Below are 25022 nucleotides of genomic sequence, written 5' to 3' on the forward strand. Positions count from 1 at the left end.
AAATACCTCAGGGACTATGCTAAAATATATAAATATATATACATATATATAAGGAGAAGGAAAATCCTCCCCAATTTAAAAACCCTGTGTACCGGCAGCTCCTAGTACACTGCCAATATTGCAGCATGTGTCCCTAGAAGAAGCCTTGGGTATACCTTTTCTTTGGCGGAAGGTGGCCGTTTTGAGAAGAGTCCGCAGACCGTTTGGTCGCCACCGTGAGCTCAGACAGAGGAGTGCTCCTCTTCAGGCTCAGCTTCCGGTTTTGTGTGCATCTCATCCTGGCGGTTCTCCTGGCACCCTGTTGGCAGGAAGCTGATTCTGTGGCCCTGGGAGGTATCCGACACTCCGTCTGTGGGTGAAGCTGCCCATCCCTCCTGGAATATCCTTTCCGTTTCTGCCCGAGAATGAAACTTCGATAGAAGGATTCCACCTCTGGAAGGTCTGCCAGATTAGTCATCTCTATGGCATCGAGCAGATGGCTGTACTCCAGGGGGACAGGGCTTTTTTGGCACTCTTGCAGTGGGGGCGAGTCCTGCCTCTTCAACACCTCCACGTGCATCTTACGGTTTGGCGGCAGCAACCGTGGCCTCTTCCTCTCTGCAGACTTGAGCAGCAAATCTGAAGCGCAGATCTGCAGGAATTCCTCTTTGGGATTTGCTTCCGGCTCCAGCTCTTGGGCCACATGATGCAAGTCTCTTTGGCGGGGGCACTGTGCCATCATGCGGCTACTTGCGTACAATTGCGCCTGAGGGGGAGGCACCACCATCAGGTAGAAAAGGGCATGTGACAAGGATGTGTCCCTTGTCCAGTTCTCCTGGCTTGGAGCACAAGCTGGTGACTCACACCCTGACACTTGAGATGACACGGCGGGGAGTGTCTGCGGTTTCCGTTTTTCATACCACGCTTGAAGAAACTTCTCCCGGCTGGATTTGGGCCCTCTTACATCACTTGGGCACACGGCTTCCTCCCCTGGAATGGCTCCTGTTTCCATGTAAGGATCTGTGATTTCAAAGAGCGAGACGGGGGCAAAAATAAGTGAAAGAACTTTCTGACGTGCAATTTAATAAGGGGGTGATAAAATGGAGTCTCAAATTGACCTGCAAGGAATAGCTGTAGCGTTGCCAGGCAACCACACACATTCTAGATCTCACCAGTCTCAAACAAGCTTCTTGGCCTAAGCCATCACAGCAATAGCAGTTGGGACAAGAGGGATCAGGCTTCCCGATGTCATAAGCACTCTGATGTCAGTAACTTGGACAGTTGCTCACAACTGTTCACAAACCCACGGTGTACTATTTATGTGACCTGACCACTTGCCAAAGCTGCAGCTGGCAAGTCTTGACTACTGTTAGTGGTGTCTTGACTACTGTTAGTGGTGCCTGGAGTCATGGAGGTGTGGCCAGTGAGGTCACAGGGGCATGACCAGTTGTTCTGGTTTTCTCCCCATCTTGCCTTTGCAAAGATTCTGTGGATACTTACGCATTGTAGCTGTACAAATACTTAGGACCTAACTAAACCGATAATTGACTTACAGGAATGCAAAACCTCCATACTTATCACAAATCATACAGTTCCAGTAACACACACGTGTTGAAAGTTGCAAAACACACACAGAAGACACCCACCATTTCTCCTTCCAATCCTCTTACCCATTCACAAAAATAAGTGGAAAATAGATATTGCAAAAACGCACACTGTCCACCATTGCTCTCAACAAATATTAATTTTAAAACAAGCTGCTCAAATTAGTAGCCACACACATTCTTCCTGGATAGCTATGAAGAATGTGTTTTGAGGTGTGGCTTTCAAGAAAACCGTTCTGAGCAGGGTGGATAGAAATTAATGATTTAAAATAAATCAGATTTTTAAAATAAAATGCTTTTGGAGGAAACACCTTTCTAAAGATAGTTTTCCATTTAAGTTACATTATAGTCCAAAGGCTATTCATCAAGAAATAAGGATTTAAGTTTTTCATATTAAACTTCCAACTCAGTCTGTTTTTTTAAAAAAAACAACATTTAACCACATCAGTTAAAAAACATGGATACATATGCTATGTTATTGTTTTAGTAAAGTACAGCAGAAAAGTCAAAATATAAACAATTTCATAATTACCTGTCTTTGTATTTCTAATAGTACAGTATAACCAAATCAGTAATTGTTCATATAACTGTAAAAACTACTCTGAAAATTTATTATTCCAAAAATGAAACCTTCATCTGTTAATATTATACCAGTAAGAATGAGTCTTTCTATAAAAAAATGATTTAATCAAGCCTTACTGACTAGTGATTTAAATCAATTTGATTTAAATAAAATCAGTTTCCCTTTAATTCCAATATCAGTTACGTGGTACGTGGGGACTTTTTAAAAACATAGCTACACTTTTGGATTAGCAGTGACTGAGTGCTGCAGAGACCTGATTAGCCAGAGAACTAATTAACTTTATTTTTTTACAATTTATACACCATGATTGGGCGGGGGGGGGGAGAGAAATCAAAGAAGTTTACAAAAAGAGAAAGAATAAAATTATCCGTAAAAACTTAACAATTTTTGAAGAGCTTCTCTGAGTGAAAATGAAACTACAAAATGTGTCTGAGACAGGAAAGCTGGGGAGGGATTTTTTTTTTTTAACATTCTTCTCAGGAGGGAAGGCTCCGCCACAGTGACCAGCCTCCACCACCCAATGTGTGTTTACAGTAGCAATACTGTTTCTCAATGCATAATTTTATCTGGTGCCAACAGCTTTCATAACAGAAGAGAGCATCGTAAAATAACGGGTATGCACCACTTCTATTTACAGTCACTAGGTAAGCCCCCCCCCCAAAAAAGAACTCAATTAAGAGGCCATTGCAAGTTTTCCAAACTCCTTTTGGATAAGATGCCCTCCCACATTGCCATGGGAAACTGCAGTGTTTAGTGCTAGAATAAGCATTAAATATCTCCGCTGCTTGTCGCATCCCCTTGTCTGTGTGCCAGGTTACATTAGGCCCCAGGCTGAAGAGGATCTGATTTGATACCTTTGCATTGTGCTTTTGTTAGATTTGGCCACGGCAGTCGTAATCCTATCCGTTTGGGAGTAATTCAATTGGCTCTGCTTCTCAGGACTAAGCTCTCAGGCACTTAAGCAGTTCCCGTGCGTTCCCCACCCACCGCAATCCCCGTTTCCATTTCCTGCAATCTTGTCCTATGAAGTGGGCGCATTTACCTATGACACTGTGCCATCCCCCTTTCACACTATTTGCGCGGATGTTCTTGAGGCGGAAGAGAGCCCAACCGAGCCACTCGGAACAGCTGCGCTCCAGGCTTGTGTCTTCTAATTACATCAGTGAAGAAGTGTTGTAGGCAAATGACTCCTCTAGTAGCAGAGCATTGCAGTTTAATGTGCAACATGAGCTCCTAACCAGCAGGCAAAACAACACTTCAGCTGAGATGGCCGGCCCCATGACCTTGGCTGTGTTGTGTGGGTGGGAGGGTGAGAGAGAGAGAGAGAGAGAGAGGAGAGACATGGCTCTCATAACAACAGGATTACTCCCTTGAACCTTACAGAGCAGCTGACAATTAGGCAACAAAGAGCAAGTGAAATATTTAAAGGAGGACTTTTTCCAACCTGTGTTGCTTAATTGGTTTGGTTTGCTTTCCCTGGACATGAATATTTTATCATCCCACCTCAGGTTTCCTTTGAGGAACAAGTGACTAGAACCTACTTTCTTTTTAAATAGTAGCATTGTTACCCTAAAGCTGTGGATAGCTCCAGGATTTTTTGTGGGGGTGGGTGGGGAGCAGGCAGGTTTCTCACACACAAAAACAGTGGTACCTCGGGTTACAGACACTTCAGGTTACAGACTCCGCTAACTCAGAAATAGTACCTCGGGTTAAGAACTTTGCTTCAGGATGAGAACTGAAATCGTGCGGCGGCAGCGGGAGGCCCCATTAGCTAAAGTGGTACCTCAGGTTAAGAACAGTTTCAGGTTAAGAACGGACCTCCAGAACGAATTAAGTTCTTAACCCGAAGTACCACTCTATGGGAGGAATAGTGCCTGAGCATTTTGTCAGGTGTCTCACGTCCTACGGATGCTAGAATCAGGATTGTTGAGTTGAAAGGGACCACAAGGGTCATCTAGTCCAGCCCCCTGCGATGCAGGAATCTTTTGCCCAACATGGGACTCGAACCCACAACCCTGAGAGTAAGAGTCTCATGCTCTACCGACTGAGCTACCAAAGATACTCCTTTCTTTTTTTCTTTTAAATGAAAGCTGGGAATCTGGTGATGATGCCACCCCTAATGGATGGCCATGCCTGAACCTGAGAAGTAAATCCATTCTGACCGATGAGGCTCCTGTGCCTTTAACTGTACAGCAAGCATAAATTCAACAGAAGGGGGAAAGTCATGTGTTTTGAATGTGCATTGGATGTGCGTTAAACTAATGGTGTGGATTCCGCCCCCCCTTTTCTATCACTGCATCTTGATGGTAGAAGTAACAGAAACAACACTTTCTCCACTCCTAATAACACCAGTCAGAGAGGTAAGGAAGGAGGGGGCAGAGAACAGAACTGGTTTTAATAACTCTGAGAGGCATTAAAACACTCTGCTTATATTCAGAGGCACTCTTTCTAGAGGCGTTCGAAACTCCCATTGCTCTAGACGCGTTTTGCGACAGGGAATTTCATTCATGCAAACAGTTTCTGAGCTCTGGGCGCAGTACTGTGCCTAAGATTTCAGATTAAAACTGACACTGCTGGAAGAAAAGGAGGACCTTTTTCTGACTCTCCACTTCTAGCCACTCTCTGAAGACTGGAGAAGGGAGCCTCATAAGAATATTAGGGGGGCGGACAGGGGAGGTATAGCTTTGTGTGTGTGTTTTTTTGCAGTCTTTGGATGAGGACCAGACCATTTGAAAAATGAACATAAGATTTTAGCTGCAGTTCATTCATTTTCAGCTTTGTATTCTTCCATCAGATATCAAAGAGATAAATAATTACCTGACATTCAGAAGACATCTTAAGGCAGCCCTGTTCAGGGAAGTTTTTAATATGTAATGCTGTACTGTTTTTAACACTGATTGGGAGCCGCCCAGAGTGGCTGGGGAAACTCAGCCAGATGGGCAGGGTATAAATAATATATTATATTATTATTATTATTATTATTATTATTATTATTATTATTATTAAAAAAGTGTGCCTAGACACTCCATTGCAGCGCCCACAACCTAGGTTTAAGGTGCCATCTAGCTCCTAGCTTTCATATCTCAAGTTTCTAATACTGAGATATGAGCAGCTATTGGGAACTTTGGGTTCTCCACATGTTGCTGAAAATGGTGATGAATGGAAGGAAATTGTTCTTCTAGTTGATGGGAGCCCAGTAAGCAAGGGGACCCAGGAAAGGCTGCTGATTTCTTGCAACAAGACTGCCTCCAAATAATTTCCTGCTTATTTCTTTTAGGGGCGGGGCTCTACTTTTCCTGGGCTGCTGAGGATACACTGAAGCTTGTTTCCATCCCCATCTCCCCAAAAATTGGGCCTGACAGAGTTTTGAGTAATCTTTTCTAGCTAGGACACTGTTCAACACTGATGTTAAACCTTATCATTTACTTATTTACCACCTGCCCTTCATCCTAAGGTCTCAGGGTGGGTTACAGAACTAAAAACAATATTAAAAGTCAATTTAAAACATCTTATATGTTTAACAGAATTTACAGCTGTTAATATATATAGAAATGAGCAAACCAGTGATATTTTAGGGAGCAGACTAGCAGGCGGGGCCCATTACTTACATCATAGGAGCCTACACAACACAAAACACTGTTGCTGTATGTAGGTTTTATTTTATTTTTTATCTTACATTTTGGAAATGTGCAACCAGTTTTTCTTCCCTTTAAATTTTTTGGGTGCCCCCAAGAGAGTGGGACCCTAAGCTATAGCTTGTTTAGCTTATACGTAAATCCGGCACTGCTCCTAGCCCGAGTGTCCAAAACTGTAAAAAGAAACCACAGCGACTTGAACCTGCCCTTACACACCCAGGACCCTACTGTGTGTCGCTGTTAGAAAAAGTCCTAGAGCTGCGTGGGTTTTGCAAAGGTTCCAGGATTTTCTTTTATCATACTTCTGTCCAAAAACTGAAGCTGAGAAACCTTGGTTGCTGGGATGCGACTGGCTCAGGGTCATCCCAGGAGCTTCAAGGTTAAACCTAGCTTTCAACAGCTGTTGTCCTCTTTGGAAAACCCCTTATCATATCTTATTAGCAGGGAAGAGCGAGATGCTCCTCAACCCCCCCCTCTCTTTCCCCCCTTATGTCCACGCACTCTTTTTGCAGGTGGGTCCCAGGCATTGCACTGGAGAAAGCGAGAAGGCGCTGTGGAAACCCCCCCCCCGTCCCCCTTCAGACCTCGGATTGAATTGTATGGAGGTTGGGAGCGACGTGTGCAATCTTGCCCCCCCCCCCCAGTGAGAAAACAGTGGAGGGTTAATCATATCTACTGATATTGAGCCTTGGTAAACCAAAGCAAAAGCCCGACTCCATTCTGGTCTCGTGACCAATGCTGCCACGTTTGCTTTAGGATGGGTGAAAAGTTCTTTTTTTTTTTTTTCACTGCGTGGTTGGGCCCAGTTTAAACTCAACTCGTGTTGTTCTTTTTTATGCGCAAACCGCATTCGTGTTTAAGTTTAGGTTTTTTGGGTTGTTTATTTTTAAATGGTAGGAATAAAATAGGCCGTGGAGTCCAGGCCTCTCCGAAGGCCTCTTGAGAGGGAAGGTTTGCAACGAAGCGGAGCCAATCTTTTTATCTTATCTGAAGGCGGCGCGTACGAGGCGCGAAACCCCCGATAAGGGGTGGGGTGGGGACAACCTAAAATTTTGCTAAGCAGCTTTCCTACACAGCACTACAACCAGGGTGGATGGGGAAACCCACACCTCCAAACGGGTTAGAAAAGCGGCGACCTTAAAAGCAACCCCTTACTATGACGGCGGCGGTATAAAGCCGTTCTAGTTCCTGCTCTGTTAGCTGTATTAATTATTATTATTTAATTTTTATTACCCTCCCTCCCATCTGGTTATGTTTTTCCAGCGGCTTCCAACGCATATAAAAACCATAATAAAGCATGGCTCTTTCATGAGATCCTCAAAAGATGGAGAATCGCAACATGCCGGGGAGGATTGTATGTGTTGTGCGTGTTTTCCTTGGTCGGACGAGGTGGACAAAAAGCCCTACGCCTACTCCCCACTGTCTCCCCTATAGAGAAGCTCCTCTTCAAGGGGGCGCTTTGCTAAAAGGCGACGCGACGCCTTGGCTCTCCCTCTTCTGCCCCTTCCTGCGCCCACCAGTCTTAACACGGATGACAAATCTTGCTGGACAGCAGTGATTGCCACAGCCAGATCCTGCACAACTTCGAATTTTAGTGCTTGTAAAACCGCAGTAAGGCGATGTCTTAAACTAAGGCACACCCGCCGCCAACCCCACTTCTAATGAATGCGTAAAACGGTGTGCAAGGTAATATTTCCAGATTCGGTTCCAAATGAAGATGACTCGGGTGGTGGAGAGGAAGCCAAGGCCCGCTGAGTTCAATGGGGCTTGTTACTCCCAGGTAATGGAGTACATAATTGCAACCTGCACATGTTAGCTGTCCCATTACAGTCCACACCCCGCTTCAAATCGAAAAGGGATGGGATTTGGAAAAAATATATACCGCCGGGCCACATCAATAATTTGGCCTACGGGAAAAGGAAGGAGGGGGACTTATTATTTCGTACGAATTAGCTTTAAATATAGCGGGACATGCAAACAAACACAAACAAACAAAGGAGATGTTGAACTAACCTGTTACTTCTCAGCTACCCGGTGTGTGATCCCACCTCTCCTGACTGGAAAGGGACGGCAGGTAAAATGCAAGTGGCAATTTTGCTTTTTTCTTTCTCTTTTAAAGATTCCCTCTAAACGGAGGTTGGCTAAAGAACCTTGTTGGGCAGAAATACAGGCCCCACCCAACATGCGTAAAGTAGTTCCTGCGTATGGAAGCCTTATCTTAATGACCCTAATGATGGTTTTGGGGAGGGGTGGTGGCTATCCTGCTTGTCCTTTTTTAAAAGCAAAAGTTAGCTCCGCCTGAGGTTATTTCCTATTTACCCCTTTTCCCTCCCCCTAGCAAGTAGGCAAGTTACTTTGAGAAAGGAGCTAGCTCCTGGAAAAAAGACCAAAATAGGATGTATGTTAAGAAAGACTGATGGGCTTGACAACTTGGCCCTATGAACTTTACTTACTGGACACAGGCATGGCATGGTTACCTCTAAAAAGGTGCCACTATCTGGAATATTCTAGTACAAAGAAACAGAATCATACCTATTTGAGGGGGAAACTTTGCCCCAAGGAACAGAACTTTCTACTCTATTGAATGTTTTCAGTTCTCCAAATGGAAAGGCCAAGAGGGAAAGAGCAACATTTTGTTTTGAATTTGCTTTTCCACTCAGGATTTAGCTATCTGTCCTGTTTATAAACCAGAATAAATAAAATGTCACTCTGAATGTCTGTGCAGGATTCAGAATCCTCTTAGTAAGCAAGCATGAGGAGAGAGAAGAGTCTCATGCTTCCTGGTAGGGCCTGAAACAGCAAGGCCTCCTTCCACAGCAAGCAACTGGTCTACTTTGTAATATTTTCTCAGCCAGTTAGCTATTTGTATTATACAAATGCTCCCATTGTATAATCTGCCAGAAAGACTACAATGCACAACATTTTTTTTATACTGTTGCTTTAAGCATAAACAAGGGGAGTAATATCTCCTGTAGTGCCCCGTACCTAGGCAGTAAGACTATCATCTATTTAGCAGGGACACAATGTTTTACTTTTGGGGACCAGTGTTCACATCTTCCTATTGATTTCCAGAGAGAAAGCCATTCTAATCTCTTGCAGCAAAACCAGCAAAAAGCTTTATGGTATCTTTAAGGACTCGTATGTTTGCCATGCCATAGTCTAGTCTCCGTAAAAGTTTATGCCATAATAAATTTGTTGTATTTATAGCACTGCTAAATTATTTGTTTTTATGCTACTGGTAAAATTGTTGAAGCTTCCTTCCCCCTAATCTGGAATGCCCAATACAGCAGTAACAGCTGGAACAAAAACATTTCTCTATTTTAAAAAAATGCATTAAGGTCCCTATACTTCAACTGACAACTTTAACAAACAATGCCCCAGACTAATTATGTTAGCTTGGAATTCATATGTAGATTTGACACTATCAGACTGAACAGAAAGAAAATGATTGAATTTGTACCTCCACAAGTGCTTCAGGTTCTTTTGCTAATTAATTACCAGCTGTACTCACTCTGATTGGATCTTTTTATCCATTTGAATGGCCCTTGTTTGCAATAGTAATGGATCACATGGTTTTTTTATTTTTTATTTTTTGCTTTCTAGCCTTCCTTTCTTCTGTCTCCTGTTTTCTGAGGATTTCACTTTATCTGCAATCTACAAGCTTGTATTGTAGTTACACTGATTTACACTTCAGTCCCAGTAAGTAATACATGTGTCTTTCAGAGCTTCATGTTTTGCTATTGTGTCTGACTCTAGCACATGCTTTACTCAGGCAAAGACCATTGTCTCAGTTTTCCCAGTGCCCACTGCTAACCATCTGCTGCCATCATTGGTTGAAAAGTTCGGCCATGCCATTGGGAATCTTGAATTATTGATGCCATCTTTCCTTCATCCTCCCTGTTCCCTCACGGCATAGGTATCCTGGCTAAACCTAAGTTTGCTATGAAAGTGGATGTACTGGAAATATCAAGAAGGGCTTCTACAGGCTGTTGAAGAAGAAAGGAACACGCTTATTAAAGCATTAGGCTGCACAGAACGCTGACTTCTGATCTCGTCACTGCTAATCCCATTGTTGGAATTGAGAGGGAGGAGACTGGTAAGTTGGATAAGGACATTTAGACTAAACTGAAAATGTAAACAAATTGGCTGACTTCGAAATGGAAACTTGAAAAAGTATTCTTAAAGTGGCGCCTCTAAAATATTGAAAGCTGCTTTATATTCAGAGCCCACATAATTGCTGTAAAGGATGCAAAACAAAATAATGTATTTTATTGGACCAAGTTACATTAACATAAGATTAACATAGGCAAGTGTTTTTAGAAGATTTGCACTGCACTCATTCAGACAAGATTAAAGCCTTAGTATTCAGTCTAGGTAACATGTTATATTGCAGAATTTCACTCATATAACAAGTGAAAATTTTCATTGGACTCAAAAGCCAACGTATTGCAGTCCTGTTTTCTTTGGAGCTCAAGTTCCTTCTCTTTTTTTGTTTCTTAATTTAATTTTTCCTACAAATAATTCTTGAGGCCACTGCCTTTTCCACATAAAAAGGGTGAAATGAAACAAATTACTCTATAAATAATAAATCAGTATAAATTCTATCCATTAAACGTTTTCTGATATAAAATCTTCTATTCCTAACAATCCTTAATAGGCTTCCTCATATCTGGCATGCTGGAACAGAACCTGATATTTTGTTATGCTGAGTGCACAATAGTGCTTCTATGAGTTTGGAACACAAATAGTACTTTCCAGTATTCCTCTTATCTTCATAGACATTTTCTGCTTCCCAAACTAACAGTGATTTATGGAAAACACTGAAACCACATGAGAAGTAGTTGACAATGGTCTACTGGAAATTTGTGTCTAAATACTAATTTCAAAGCTATGGGAGTATAGAGGTCTATTTTTCTGTATCAGTCAAATGAAGTGAGTCTCAAATTCCCTTAATTGTTTGAAATATATTTGCACAGTGATGTAAATATATCCCACAATGCATGGTATATAAATTAAGGCACATGGTGGAGTTTATGTGCCCAATTTGTATTGTATGCCTTATTTAACAAGAACAGAAACTGCATTTTTGGATGCCATCACAGTTTTCTCAATGTGGGCTGAGCAGAGGTGTGCAAAGTTTTGTCTTTCTTATTTACTTATTACAGGGGTGGATAATCAGGCTGTAAATGTGGTAAAATCAGAGGTGGCTAAGCTGTGGCCTTCCAGATGTTAGACTACAACTCTCACCATCCAGAAACATTGGCCATGCTGGCTGAGGCTGATCTGAGGTGGAGTCCAACAACATCAGGAGGGCCACAGCTTAGCCATCTCTGATTTTACCACATTTGCAGCCTGATTGTCCATCCCCCATAGAGTTCAAGGTAAGTTGAAGTATTTATGGAGATGAAAGCTCCCCACCCACAAACAAAGAGTGGCAAAAGTTTTGTATGCAGCTTCACCTGGAAGGGAAATACAGTGGTACCTTGATTCTCAAACTTAAGCCGTTCGAGAATTCTGTTCCAAAACCAAAGTGTTCCAAAACCAAGGCACGCTTTCCCATAGAAAGTAATGCAAAATGGATTAATCTGTTCCAGACTTTTAAAAACAACCCCTAAAACAGCAACTTAACATGAATTTTGCTATCTAACGAGCATTGATCCATAAAATGAAAGCAGTAAACAATGTACTGCAGTCACACAATCAATCAGTAGCTGAACTGGGTTCCACACAGTCACAAAAACAAACAAAAAAAGAGCCGCAGAAACAAAATAAATAGCAAAAACAAACAGACCTCAGTGTAACTCTCAAAACGTAAGCATGGCACTCAAATCAGAAGCATAACACTCAAAACGGAGCACGTTCAGCTTCTGAAAAAAGTTCGCAAACCGGAACACTTACTCCTGGGTTTGCAGTGTTTGGGTTCCAAGTTGTTTGAGTACCAAGGCGTTTGAGAACCAAGGTACCACTGGGCATGTGTGAGAGAAGTTCTATACTTTAGTGTAACATTTCCATGTCACTTTTGTTTGTGATGCCATAGGCATGACTGAGCAGTTCCATAATTGTGGTGTCCTTACTGCTATGTGACATCAGTTTTGCTATCAAGCTGCCCACATCAGCAAAGGGGTGTGACAAAATACAGTTTCAGGTCTTAGACGATTGGATAATAGAGAATAAGAAATCCAGATAATAAGAAATCGGCCACCCCTTCTGCAGGTGATTTGTGGATTAAAAAAAATAATTACTTGCATATTCATTGCACATAGAATATGACATCTTTCCTCCTAATAGATTGTGTGCTTACGTATATAGGAAGAATGGCACCTTCTCGGTCTAAAGCAGAACGCAAAACATCCAGAGAACAGAAAGCTGAGCATGGCAGCCAGGAAATAACAGCACATGTTTCTCGAAAAAAGAAAAAGCATGTTGACGAATCAAAGAACCAGGACAGAAGGCTGAAGAAAAGAAAGAGCAATGAGAGAACTAATTCTGAAGATTCATCCTCTGATGAGGATGGGGTTCCTGTTGTCTCCGTGCAGGGCCCAGCAAAGGGCAAGGGAGAGGTGAGAAGGCTGAAGGAAGGAAGGAAGAGTAGCTTCAAGAAAGAAGGAAAAGAGAAGAGAAGTTCCAAGGTCAGAGAATGTCATTCTGATAGAAGACATGAGCAATTAATGTGCAAGGGAGAGAAGAACGGAAGAAGGGTCGTGAGGCAAGATGATCTGATTTCAGGACAATGGCACAATGCCAGCGCGAAAAGCTGTGAATCAAAGGACACTGAAGACAATGAGAAACACAACTTGAAAAGGAAACGTAAGAAGCAACCAAGCAAGAGAAAGAATATCGCTGATACTGAGTCCCTCACAATAGAAAATGAACAAGGTTCCCCTTGGAAGAAGCAAGAGTCATACCAGAGAAGTCACACTGAAAGCAAGGAACAATGTAAGAGGAAGCCTCGCTATAAGGCTAGTGGTAAGACTACCAGAGAAAAAAGTGGAGGGCACAAGAAAACACATACTGGAAAGTCAGCTAGAATACTTTCCAAAGCAAATCTTGTGGATTCAGAAGGTTCATCATCATCATCTTCTTCAAACTCCCAAGATAAATACAGTTTGAACCAAAGAATGGGAGATAAAGAGACTGGAAAGGACAAGTTCAAGGTCAGAGAGCGTAGACAGAACTCTTTGGAAGATGATAATGAAGAGCTCTGTTCTAAGAAAGTGTTACCCACTATTGGGGAAGATCAACCTGCAGGCAAAACTAGTGACTGTCAAGAACTTCAGGAAACAGCCAGTGAAAGTGAAGGAAAGTCAGAGATCATAGCAGCAAGACAAGAGGCTGAGAATGAAGAGAGTCACTCTGAGATAGATGAGAAAATAAAAGGGAGTGATAAAAGATATGTGGCAAGAAAAGTTACAGCAAGTGATAATGATGAGCAAAGTGGTGACTCAGACAATTGCAGTAGTAGCCCTACAGAGGAAGAGAGCAATGATGGGGAGCATGAAAATCTTTCAGAAAAAGGGAGTGGCAAAGAAGCCTCTGATTATGAGCAGAGTATACCTGGAAGTGAAGAGGAGGAAAGTGAGATGAGCAGCTTTGCAAAAAGAAAAAGTAGAAACAAGAAAAGATCAAAGCTCCTCAAGTTTGGCTCGAACAAAAATCCTCAAGAGAACCAGCAGACGGAAGAGAACATGAGTGTCAGTGACAAAACCACCACCTCCTCACTACAACTAATAAAGCACAAAAGTGAATATCGTGGTAAGATTGATCCATCCAAACAAGGCATGCATTTAGAAGAGCAAACAAGCCGAGATGCAAGTTCAAGAGTAGATGCAGTGGCCTTGCTCGAAAAGAGATATAGCCATCTGACTTCACAATCCCAAATTCTGCTAAGCCTAAAAAGCAGGCATAAGGATGCTAAAGCCAAACTATTAACAAGTGGCAGCAAGCTTTGTCCTAAGGCAACAGAAATTGGCTCTGATTTGAAGAAGGCTGGAAGCATTCATCCAAAAAAGAGTACCAAAAAAAATGACAAAATGGTTTCTAGAGCCAAGGAGATTAAAGAATCAAGTCTCTCTACTGCTTCAAGCTCAAACGTTAACACTAGAAAGCTTTCTGTTGAGAAGAAAAAGAAAATTGGAAAAGTAACTGGAAATGTCAAAATGGCTTCAAATCAGGTCCTGGAGACAAGAGAGGAAGAGGAGCTAGTGGAGGAACAAACTGTTGAAGATGCTGCCGGAAAAGGCACAATCTCTTCTAAGCAAACGAAATCCAAATCTCTACAAACCCTTTCAGCGTTTAAGAAAGTGACCCATTGGCTTAGCCATAAGCCTCCCAAGAAAGCAAGCTTGAAAGAGCGCTTCTTACGCGTGGCACGTGCAGTTGGCCTCTCTGGATGGCTCTTCAAGAAGTTTGGCAAGAAGAAGAGGAGCAACAAATCATTTGGATTCAGGAGAAGAATGGCCATCCGGATTGTTGGCACTGTTGGGCTGGCCAAGCGATGTGGCAGGCCTTTCCATGACTCAACAGGGGAGCAAATGAAGAAACACTTGTGTAAAAAAGGGTCTTCCTGTTCCTTGTTAGAATGTGATCAAACCGGAGATGAAGATACAGTTGTGAACAAAGAACTGGAAGAAGGGGCAAGGTCTTCAAGGAATTTCCCCTGTAATGAAGACAACTTAAAACCTCTGCTGATGAATCTCAGTGGACAGTCCGAGGAAGAGAAGAGCAGTATCACGGATGCCAAGTTTGCCATTGTGTTCCCCAGGGTTCATCAGTTGGTGAAGTCCAAAAATGCTTCTCTTGAAATTGACTGTAGTGGACCACAGCTGCAGTCATGTGACCAAGCAAGCAGGAAAACAGTAATATCTGTCCAGCCAGATGCTAAATTGCAACATGAATATTCTAAGCCAAATGGCCAAAGGAATAGTCAAGTGCTTCCTTGCAGTTCTCGAGCTGATGTATCTATACCAGGTACGTAAAATCAAGCTAATCCTAAAGTAAGGTAAAGGGACCCCTGACCGTTGGGTCAAGTTACGGCACTCATCTTGCTTTACTGGCCAAGGGAGCCAGCGTACAGCTTCCAGGTCATGTGGCCAGCATGACTAAGCCTCTTCTGGCAAACCAGAGCAGCGCATGGAAATGCCGTTTACCTTCACGCCAGAGCAGTACCTATTTATCTATTTGCACTTTGATGTGCTTTCAAACTGCTAGGTTGGCAGGAGCTGGGACCGAGTAACAGGAGCTCACCCCATCGCGGGGATTCGAATTGCTGACCTTCTGATTGGCAAGCCCTAGGCTCTGTGGTTTAGACCACAGCGCCAAAAAAGCCATTAAGTTGCTTATGCCACATAATAAAGACTCTTCAGAAAAAGAAAAAGGCAGGTCTTTAATTATGCTCCATTTCCCCCAAATATAGTCCTCCATGTACCTTCCTCTCAGCTTTCCTGCAGTACCTTTTCCCAGTCAATGGCCATGTCTATTCTATAACTTCAGTTTGTAAGCCAGGAAATGCGCCATTACTTCTCCCTTACCCAGCCTTACGCTATATATCCCCCCCCCCCATTTCTCTCATTTCTTAAAACCAGACAATGAAAAAATGGGGAGAAATCCTCTGGGCATTTGTAATAATGATTTTGAATGTTCTTCTGTTTTTTCTTTTAACTCTAGCTGAGTTAAGAGCTGTTACCACACTACCTCAGGAGACAAATATTGCTCTTTGCCATGCTGCCATTTTGAAATCCCATCCAGTAGGCTTTTTCTGTTGAGCTGAAATTCTTGAGGGGGAATGGTGGGTCAAAACAGTGTTTTGGTTTTCATTAGTATACATTAGTGAAGTTTTTAATATTTGAAGTTTTATTCTGTTTTTAGTGTTCTGTTGGGAGCTGCCCAGAGTGGCTGGGGAAACCTAGCCAGATGGGTGCGGTATAAATAATAAAGTTATTAAAGTTATTATTACTGTGATGTTCCTGTAATGATGTGCCCTTGATCCAAGAGGAAAGCAACATCTGGTTCCTTGAATAAGAGTGAAGCGTTCATTTGCAAACTTCAGACTTGGATACCTTCAAATACAACTAGAAACGGTTGATGTAACATGTACCGTAACCTGCTCTCTTTTTTTCTAAGTTGAAGGAAGGGTGTTACAAGACTCTGTAACTTCCAGCTTGGGGGAAGATGACAAGGCAGACCTCACCCAGAGGAGCACGCCAGAAGCCATGGAACAAGTGCACTGGACTCAGCATCAGCCTTTTACATGTGACCCTACCGCTTGGCTGAATTCTGAAACGCTGCTCCCACGGTTCACCATTGAGAACTTAAGCAAGTGGACTTTATATAAAGAGCAGGATCTGGCCAAGTCTCCTAGGTCAAAAAAAGCATTGCAGGGAAGGTGGGAGGCAGAAGATGTCACTGAAGATGTCCTTGAGATGGACATGATGCAAAAGCAGGTTGGTGCATTCTGTGCTAGAGATCATCGTGTGGGATGTGGCTGAACTGATGTTATGTATCTCTTTGAAATGCTATTGTCATATACCTTCCAGATGTATAAAGATGAGGATTGCTACATGGAATTTGAAAAAGTGGAGGACCTTTCCAGGTTGGAGTAAGTATGGTACAAGGTGTTTTTCTGATAGAAGTGTATGAGGAAACCCAGAATCATCAGGGTCCAATCCAGGATTCAGAGTGTAGTTATGTATTGATTTACTTCCAACATCAGTAGTAAACATTTCTTCAAATTAACTGCCGGATTTTGTTTTGGGGGTTAGAAAAATAGGTATGTTATCAAATCAAAACCCTCAAATATAATATTTCTTCCCCCCCCCCCCACCCAGGGAAGTCAGCGAAAGCTCTGTGCTGCTGTGCCTGAAAAAGAGATTCCATCGCAACTTTATTTATGTATGGATATTACTTTCTTAATCTCTCTAATTGATTGTCATAAGAAGTAAGTGCTTGTGTGTAAGAATGTTGAGGATGGGTGGGAGACACTGATTTCCCACATGGGGAAGAATCCACAATGGAACCCTTTGTGACTGAATATAACAGTGCCATTTCCTTAGTGTAGAACAGGGGTTGGGAACATTTTTCGGCCAGAGAGCCACGTCTTTATCTCTCCCTCTGCTGGTGGGCCAACCTAGACAGGTGGGCAGAGCTGGCTACCTGTCTCTCACCTGACATCGTAGTAAGACCAGGGAATGCTTCCCGTTGAAGCCCTAATAGTTGCAAACCAAACCATGGGGCTTTCAAGCAACCCTTCATAATTGCAACGAGAGCTGGCAGGCAGGTGGGAGTGAGCCTTGTTTGATAAAGGAAGAACTATGAGCTGTTTGATGTTGGGTGTGTGGCAGGTGGATGAAAATGGCCTCATGAGCCAGTTGGGGAGGCCTGGAGGGCCATGTTAGGTCTGCAGTCTGGAGATTCTCCACCCCTGGTCTTTACAAGAGTTAAGGGAGGGGACTTGAGTTTGAAATTCCTGCCCTGCTTTTAAAGATAAGTAAAGCCAAGGCAATGCTGTGCTTCTTCCTAGACCTACATTGGGCATATCTTGATCTGTATCAATCCTTTCAAGCCACTCAGCCTTTTTTCAGAAGATGTGGTGATCCAGTACCAGAATGGCCTGCTCTCCAGAAATGCACCGTATGTCTGCATTGTGTTTTCTCCTTGCCTTATTCTGATAATCTTATTCATGCTGCATACGAAATCCTGGCTTTCATTTGCAATCTTGGGCTCATTTCACTTGGCCAAAGTCATTGTGCCTCTCTTTGGAATTTAGGAATATGGCACAATTCTTTCACTCATTTCAGTGACAGTGTTGCTATTGGATTTTATATATGCTTGCGCCTGCGCGCGCGCACGCACACACACACCGTTCATCATCTCACTCAGATCTACAGTGTCATTTGTTTATGTATTTGTTTTAGATTTCTGGGGCTTGGGCAGCAAATTACTGATTTTTGTCATAGGGTTGGAGTTTTTGTCCCAGGGAAGCAGGTCACACACAATAAGAGTGTTCTAGAAGCAAAGAACTTTACAAAGTGCTGCTAACCCATTGTGGGTTTAAATTCCCACCCAAACCTTTGATCATGTTTAGCAATGCTCATGCTAGGGTTTTTATCATAGAATACTGGTATTATTTTGAAATAAAGCTGATGTCCTCCCCCCCCCCTTTTTAAAGCACTTTCTGAACACATGACTCCATAATGGAAAGCCTGAGTGATCAATTTAACACACGCCTTACAAAAAGTTGGACTAGGACAAGTTATCCTTGCCAAGCTGACTTTAAACACCAGCATGTTGTTGGTTTTTTAAAGATTTTTCATCGACACTCCACAAATACACTAATTTGTAAATACTTTGCAAAAACGGAAATTACTGAAAATAAGGTGTTTGGGTGCTGACCTTTGCACCTGAGCAGCTTCTCTAGCGAGCTGTGGCTTTTTCTCCTATGCCCTAATGATCCTATGAAGGGTAGTCTCTCCTGTTCCTTAATTCAACCAGGGGAAAGAAAGTGGAATTGATTGTTTTCACAACACTGTGTGCTTGCCTTGCGGGGTTGCAGTTTACACAGAAATAAAACAAAAGACAAAAAGATTCCCAACACCCAATATATTTAGTAGGTTACTGTAAACTAGGTTGACTTTGAGATAGTAATGGTCAGCCTCATTTTCAAAGAGTATACAGTTGTTTGTTTGTGTTGGTAAAATCATAAACTAGAGGGTGACCAGAGATCCACAGCAAAAAGCAGCCTCTATTCAATAGCCCTGTGTCGTAGACAGGCTTTAAGCTTGTAGTGCCTTGAACTGGAATAATTTACATTAACAGTAAAAAGACTCTTTAAGAACTTGATTAATTTTTAGATGCAACTCCTTTATTTATCCCTTCACAACAACATTGCTGTAAGGTAGACAGGTTTTAAAATTGTAATGGCCAGGCTCATATTAAATCAACAGGGCCTGACTTATATATTTCCCATTGGGGAGATTTTTTAAATAAATAATGAAACAGTTCTTCACAATAACCCTCTAGGGTAGGCAACTTTTAAGTAATCTCTGGTTTCAAACAGTAATCCTAGGGCAAAAATAGAAAAATTCATGGTTTCTGATTGCTTATGAAAAGGAATATGTAAGTGTGCTGCTGATTTAATCTGAGGCTGGCTATTACAGTTTTAAAGGCCTGCCATGCAGGGTTGGTGTTTGTGAAGGCTTGCAGCTAAGAACTAGAAAAACCTACCTGTTCAAATGCCAGTATAATACTTTGATCTGAGACTGGCTTAAACCATAGAACAACAACAACAAAATCTGTACGAGACTCATTCTGCTATTAATACAAATCCATTCTGATCACTCCAGTTTTAAATACCTTCTTATCTCACATGGCTGTATTATGCCAAAGTGCTCAGCTTTGGGGTTTTCTGCCAACCAAAGTACTTTATTACAATAGCTTGTGGAGGACTAAGTATAATGTGGGGAAGTTTTTAAGCCTCCTGGCATGCATTCCACTAAATCTAATGTTTATCGCCAGGATACTCAAGCCAGTGTGGTGTAGTGGTTAAGAGCGGTGGACTCATAATCTGGTGAACCAGGTTCACGTCTCCCCTCCTCCACATGCAGCTGCTGGGTGACCTTGGGCTAGTCACACTTCTTTGAAGTCTCTCAGCCCCACTCACCTCACAGAGTGTTTGTTGTGAGGCAGGAAGGGAAAGGAGAATGTTAGCTGCTTTGAGACTCCTTAGGGTAGTGATAAAGCGGAATATAAAATCCAAACTCCTCCTCCTCCTTCTTCTTCATCTTCTTCTTCTCCCAACCTCTCTCCCAATTTCATTCTTTAACTAAAACTTTCCATGGCTCAAGCACTCTCAACCCTAGACTTAATGGCTCTGAGCCACAGCATCTGCACAATTTGGTTCTGTTAGGTTACAGGTGGGCAAGCTGCGGCCCTTGGTATAATTTTTTACAGTTCTCGGATACAACAATCCAGAGAAGGTTAAGCACAATTAAGTTCTACAGAAATCCTGTATTTATTGGAATAAGCTGCTCTGGTTTCTTTACCCCCCGAAGGAGTGTGAGGTATGAAATGTTAATAAACATGGTCCACTTTCAGGATCTGCAACCCAATGTGGCCACTTCTGCCACAGGAATTTCCTGTCCTCCCTTACCTTACCGCCCTGCCACTCTGCTGCCTAAATATTTCAATGTGTTTGTACAAAATGTAGCTGTTGTACAATTTGGATAAGAAAGTTGGCTTCCAGGTGGAAAAATCTAAATTGGAAACAGAACTGTTAGAACCCAAAACTAAGATTTTGTCAAAAATGTATAACTTGCTGCTGAAATGGAACACTCAGGATGAGACTGTCAAATCAGCTATGATTAAATGGGCACAAGATGTTGGACATAACATTATGTTTGCTGACTGGGAACAGTTGTGGACCACTGGGATGAAATTTACGGCATGTAATGCCTTAAGAGAAAATATTATGAAAATGATATACAGGTGGTACATGACCCCAGTCAAGCTTGCAAAAATTTACCATTTGCCCGATAATAAATGTTGGAAATGTAAAGAAAATGAAGGTACATTTTTTCACCTTTGGTGGACGTGCCCTAAGATTAAGGCTTTCTGGGAAATGATCTACAGTGGTGCCCCGCAAGATGAAATTAATCCATTCTGCGGGTGTCTTCGTCTTGCAGGGATTTTCGTCTTGCGGAGCACCACTATCAGCGGATCAGCTGATAAGCGGTAATTGACAGATAAGCGGCTTAGCGGATTAGCGGATAAGCGGCAATTTGCAGATAAGCGGCTTAGCGGCTTTCAGAAAAGGGGGGGAAAACAGAAGATCCCGAAAAAATTTTCGTTTTGTGAGACAACCCCATAGAAAAATTCGTCTTGCGGAGCGGAAAAAATACCGGAAAGCCCTTTCGTCTTGCGCGTTTTTCGTTTAGCGGGGCATTCGTCTAGCGGGGTACCACTGTATAATGAATTGAAAAAGGTATTTAAATATACCTTCTTGAAGAAACCAGAGGCCTTTCTCTTGGGTATGGTCGGCCAGTTGGTGTCAAAAAAGGATAGAACTTTCTTTATGTATGCTACAACAGCAGCAAGAATACTTATTGCAAAGTACTGGAAGATGCAAGATTTACCCACTCTGGAAGAATGGCAGATGAAGATGATTGACTGCATGGGATTGGCAGAAATGACTGGCAGAATCCGTGACCAGGGAGAAGAGTCGGCGGAAGAAGATTGGAAGAAATTCAAGGACTATTTACAGAAATATTGTAAAATTAATGAATGTTGAATGATGTCGGATAGAAATTAAGGGGTTTTTTAGCTGTAATGCTTTGAGATAAGGATTTGCTGAATAAATAATTTGAATTGGACTACAAGAAGGGGAGGTATGAGGAGGTCAGGGAAATAGGTCATTGAAAACTAAGTATTGTGAACTATATGTGTTTTTAAACTTTTTTGTTTTTTGTTTGTATAAAAATTGGAAATTTTAATAAATATATTTAAAAAAACAAACAAAATGTAGCTGTTGATAAGGTGTTGTGTCGATCTCTGTACAAATAAGCCTGAACTAATTTTGATGCAACTGAAATTTAGGCAGCTGAGTAATAACATGGGTTTTCTTCTCCCCGCCCCCATTTCTTTTGGTCCCCTTGCAGACATATATTTGCCATCACAGAAATGGCATATGCCTTCTCTCAGAGCTCAGAGAAAGAGCAGTGCATTGTCCTCAGGTAAGAGAGAGATAAAGGCACTTTTCCTAAGATTGTCTGAGATTTATTCTCCGTCTCCCTATTGCTTCTTCCGCACTGATGCAAAAGGGGCCCAAGTGTTATTAGGGGCATTATTCAGGCCATGTTTGTTGGGTGCTTTCCTGGAAGTAAGCAATTGAATTCAGTGGAACTTACTTCTGAGTAGAAATATGTAGCATTGTGTTGTTGAGATTTCTCTTCAGGATTCTGCTGCTTCTGTAGCCAATCTGCAGCCATGTAATACAGAGGGCAAATAGACAAGCCACCTGCTTGACTAGCACAGGCTTCCTCAACCTCAGCCTTCCATATGTTTTTGGCCTACAACTCCCATGATCCCTAGCTAGCAGGACCAGTGGTCAGGGTTGATGGGAATTGTAGTCTCAAAACATCTGGAGGGCCGAGGTTGAGGAAGCCTGATCTAGCACATTCTTTCATTGGGACAGGAGGGGAGGAATTAGTGCTTTGGATATGACTTGCCAGCACTGGGTGTGTTCAGGAGCATCATATCCATCTTCCAAATGTGCATCTCATATTAGGACAGTATGTGGGAATCTTGGGGTGGGGGTGGGGAATCTGCCACAATTGGTTTTCAGCATGGCGTTATTTTATGGATGAACTGCTTGCCCCTTACGATCAAACCTATTGATTTGGGTGGCTATTAACACCATGCCATTGCCATGGATGATCCACCTTCTGTCACACACCAAACCAGGTGTGGGTTAGAACCCTCAAGTCAAAGACCATGGGAAATCAAAATGTTTTGCTGAAAATACTTAACATTTGAAACCCCATGAAAGTTGTTATTTTTTCCTTTTTGGCTGACAAATGATCTTCTTTGTTCCTGTTTATAATAAGCAGCAGACAATGAGATCTTAATTGGATATTTTTTTTCCAAAAAAGAAAAGGAAAAAAAACCCAGTTCAACTGGTGATAAACTGCACTGGTGGAGAATGTGATCCAGCAACTTACCGGTAAATAACAGTGACGATCTTTGCATTACACCTCCCTCCTTTTTAATGTTTTCCAGTGGACACAGTGGCTCGGGAAAGACTGAAACTGCCAAAGCGATCATCCTCTATTTGTCCAGGCTATACCAAAGGCAAGAAAGCCATGGGATAAAGCAAGTATGTGTACTATTATTTAACATTTATTTAGTGACAATAAGATGTTCAGAAGTTAGATTGTCATTGAGCACAATTAGTGCATGTTGCAGCCTGAATACTAAATGCTTGGTCTGAAAATAAATCTTAGTGAAATCTGTGGATCATGCTTCCATACAAATACATAAAAAAATGTAATTAATTCATTAGAATTTTATATCCACTTACCCTGGGAATAACCACCATTGAGCTCAATGGGACCCATGTTGTTGTTGTTTAGTCGTTTAGTCATGTCCGACTCTTCGTGACCCCATGGACCAGAGCACGCCAGGCACTCCTGTCTTCCACTGCCTCCCACAGTTTGGTCAGACTCATGTTTGTAGCTTCGAGAACACTATCCAACCATCTCGTCCTCTGTCATCCCCTTCTCCTTGTGCCCTCCATCTTTCCCAACATCAGGGTCTTTTCCAGGGAGTCTTCTCTTCTCATGAGGTGGCCAAAGTATTGGAGCCTCAGCTTCAGGATCTGTCCTTCCAGTGAGCACTCAGGGCTGATTTCCTTCAGAATGGATAGGTTTGATCTTCTTGCAGTCCATGGGACTCTCAAGAGTCTCCTCCAGCACCATAATTCAAAAGCATCAATTCTTCGGCGATCAGCCTTCTTTATGGGACCCATAAGATTGTACTGAAAGTAATGTAATGTTATTGATAGATTAAAAAAAATAAGGCGGCAGCTTTAATATTAATATTGTCCTTGTCCTTACAGCCATCTGATGTGTTACCCATCTTGGAAAGTTTTGGAAATGCAAAGACCATCTTAAATGACAATTCCAGCCGCTTTGGAAAGTTCTTTCATGTCCACCTAAGACAGTGAGTTAAAAAAAAGAAATTAATATTTCTGTTTGAAACAGAAAAAGCATAGATGGTGGGGGATGCAAAATCAACAGTAAGGTACCGGTAATAACTTTATTAGGAACAACGAATTTTTAGAAACTTACTGAACATGTAAAGCTAGTGGATGTGTTAATGGAAGATATAGCCTTATCAACGATTCCTGCTGGCTCATGTTCACATACTTGGGATGGATTCCAAGGGATTCCAGTCAGCTTCTCTTTGCTGTTTGAGGAATGATTGTCTGCTCTTAAGAACCGTACGGACGCACCAAGGCGTCTTGAGCACAGCTTGCCTCTGTCTCATGAGAGGCTGTTCTCAGAATCGTTTCCAGTGAGAGACTGGTTCTCTTGGGCTCCACCCAAAGCAAGGAAAAGGAGACAGATTCCCTTCCAGCAGCAGGCGGAATGGAGCTGAAATGGCTTACCTCAGGAATGGCAAAACTCTTGGCCCTCCAGATGATGCTGGACTCCGTTTCCCATCATCCCTGATGTTTGGATGTTCTGGCTGGGGTTGATGGGAGTTGGAATACAACAACAGTAGGGCCAATTCACTTATTGTAAATCCGTTAAGAAATAGTGTGCAAATCAGCTCTGGTCTATAAGCTGGTGCCTCTTGGGAGATGACAGTACTTCTTAATTTATTATGTAAAAGAGACTGGTGCAGTAACAACAGATTCATCTTTAGTTTTTCTCACATAAAATCTACCACGTGCCTTCATTTGTATGTCATGCTTTCATTGACCGGGTCTCACTCTGCATTTCAAACAATTAGAGGGGTTTGAGAGTCAGCTGATTTGGTTGCTATAGAATAGGGAGTTCTAAACTCCCACAGCTTTGAAATTCCAAGTATTCAGACGCCAGTTGTCAGTATTTCTCAGCATTTATTTGAATCAAAAGACCTCCGTCAGATACTTTTCCATGGGATTTCAGTGTTTTCCACAAATCACCGTTAGTTTGGGGAGCAGGAGCCTGTGTTTTAAGAATGCTACTGAATGCCTTATTTCTTCAATGGTGAGTGTTCAAAAAATTGCCTTGCATTATTGAATAAGACCTCCCATTCCATAAAGTCTATAGTCAGGCTAGAAAATAAAACGACTCGTCTTACTGGAATCTCTTCCTCATAGCGGATTTATGGTGGGTACGTCCATCTCTCAGTACCTTTTGGAGAAGTCCAGAGTTGTTTTTCAGGTAAGGAAAGTGTTCTTGCATGTCAGATGGCCGATAAATTACCCCTGTGTGCATGAGACGCACAATTCTATATTAAGTAATCCCACTTCCATGTGTGACCTGCAAACCCATATAGGGAAGAGTTTTTGGGTAAAAGGGAATGGGATGGGGGACAGGATTTGTAGAGACCTGAGTTTGTGCTAGTTGTTTGTAGATGCTTTTGATATTTCTCCTTTACCCTGGCCTTTGATACATTGAGATGTAAATTTTTAGGACCCGCCCTATTCTTGTGATTGCAATTGTATTTTAAATGGCTGTGATC

The 25022-nt window shown here is 42.2% G+C and overlaps 2 protein-coding genes across 5 annotated transcripts in view; one reads left to right on the plus strand and one right to left on the minus strand.

Moving 5' to 3' along the window:
• LOC128407495 (uncharacterized) lies at positions 1-8468 on the minus strand. 4 transcript variants are annotated; one of them, XM_053375914.1, is made up of 2 exons: positions 7815-8468; positions 1-999 (listed from the first exon to the last, which is right to left on the minus strand). In XM_053375914.1, the coding sequence occupies exon 2, from the start codon at positions 989-991 to the stop codon at positions 134-136; it is 858 nt and encodes a 285-aa protein (XP_053231889.1). In that variant the 5' UTR covers positions 992-999; positions 7815-8468; the 3' UTR covers positions 1-133. The 4 variants fall into 4 exon arrangements, with proteins under 4 accessions (XP_053231889.1, XP_053231890.1, XP_053231891.1 ...); XM_053375915.1 differs by lacking the exon at positions 7815-8468 and adding an exon at positions 7035-7141; XM_053375916.1 differs by lacking the exon at positions 7815-8468 and adding an exon at positions 3209-3454.
• LOC128403574 (uncharacterized) overlaps positions 7192-25022 on the plus strand; it is a 24922-nt gene continuing 7091 nt past the window's right edge. Inside the window, exons 1-11 of the mRNA XM_053368458.1 lie at positions 7192-7581; positions 9718-9897; positions 12090-14768; positions 15921-16240; positions 16334-16395; positions 16625-16688; positions 17317-17426; positions 21449-21523; positions 22569-22665; positions 23407-23510; positions 24658-24721. Of these exons, the coding sequence (XP_053224433.1) occupies positions 12116-14768; positions 15921-16240; positions 16334-16395; positions 16625-16688; positions 17317-17426; positions 21449-21523; positions 22569-22665; positions 23407-23510; positions 24658-24721 (3549 nt within the window). The 5' untranslated portion in view covers positions 7192-7581; positions 9718-9897; positions 12090-12115. The remainder of the gene's footprint in view (positions 7582-9717; positions 9898-12089; positions 14769-15920; positions 16241-16333; positions 16396-16624; positions 16689-17316; positions 17427-21448; positions 21524-22568; positions 22666-23406; positions 23511-24657; positions 24722-25022) is intronic.

This window comes from Podarcis raffonei, chromosome 2 (genome assembly GCF_027172205.1).
Source record: "Podarcis raffonei isolate rPodRaf1 chromosome 2, rPodRaf1.pri, whole genome shotgun sequence".
NCBI classification, from domain to species: domain Eukaryota; kingdom Metazoa; phylum Chordata; class Lepidosauria; order Squamata; family Lacertidae; genus Podarcis; species Podarcis raffonei.

Bases quoted from the DNA above. Each gene is read 5' to 3' on its own strand.
- LOC128407495 (XM_053375914.1), bottom strand. From the start codon at position 991: ATGGAAACAGGAGCCATTCCAGGGGAGGAAGCCGTGTGCCCAAGTGAT.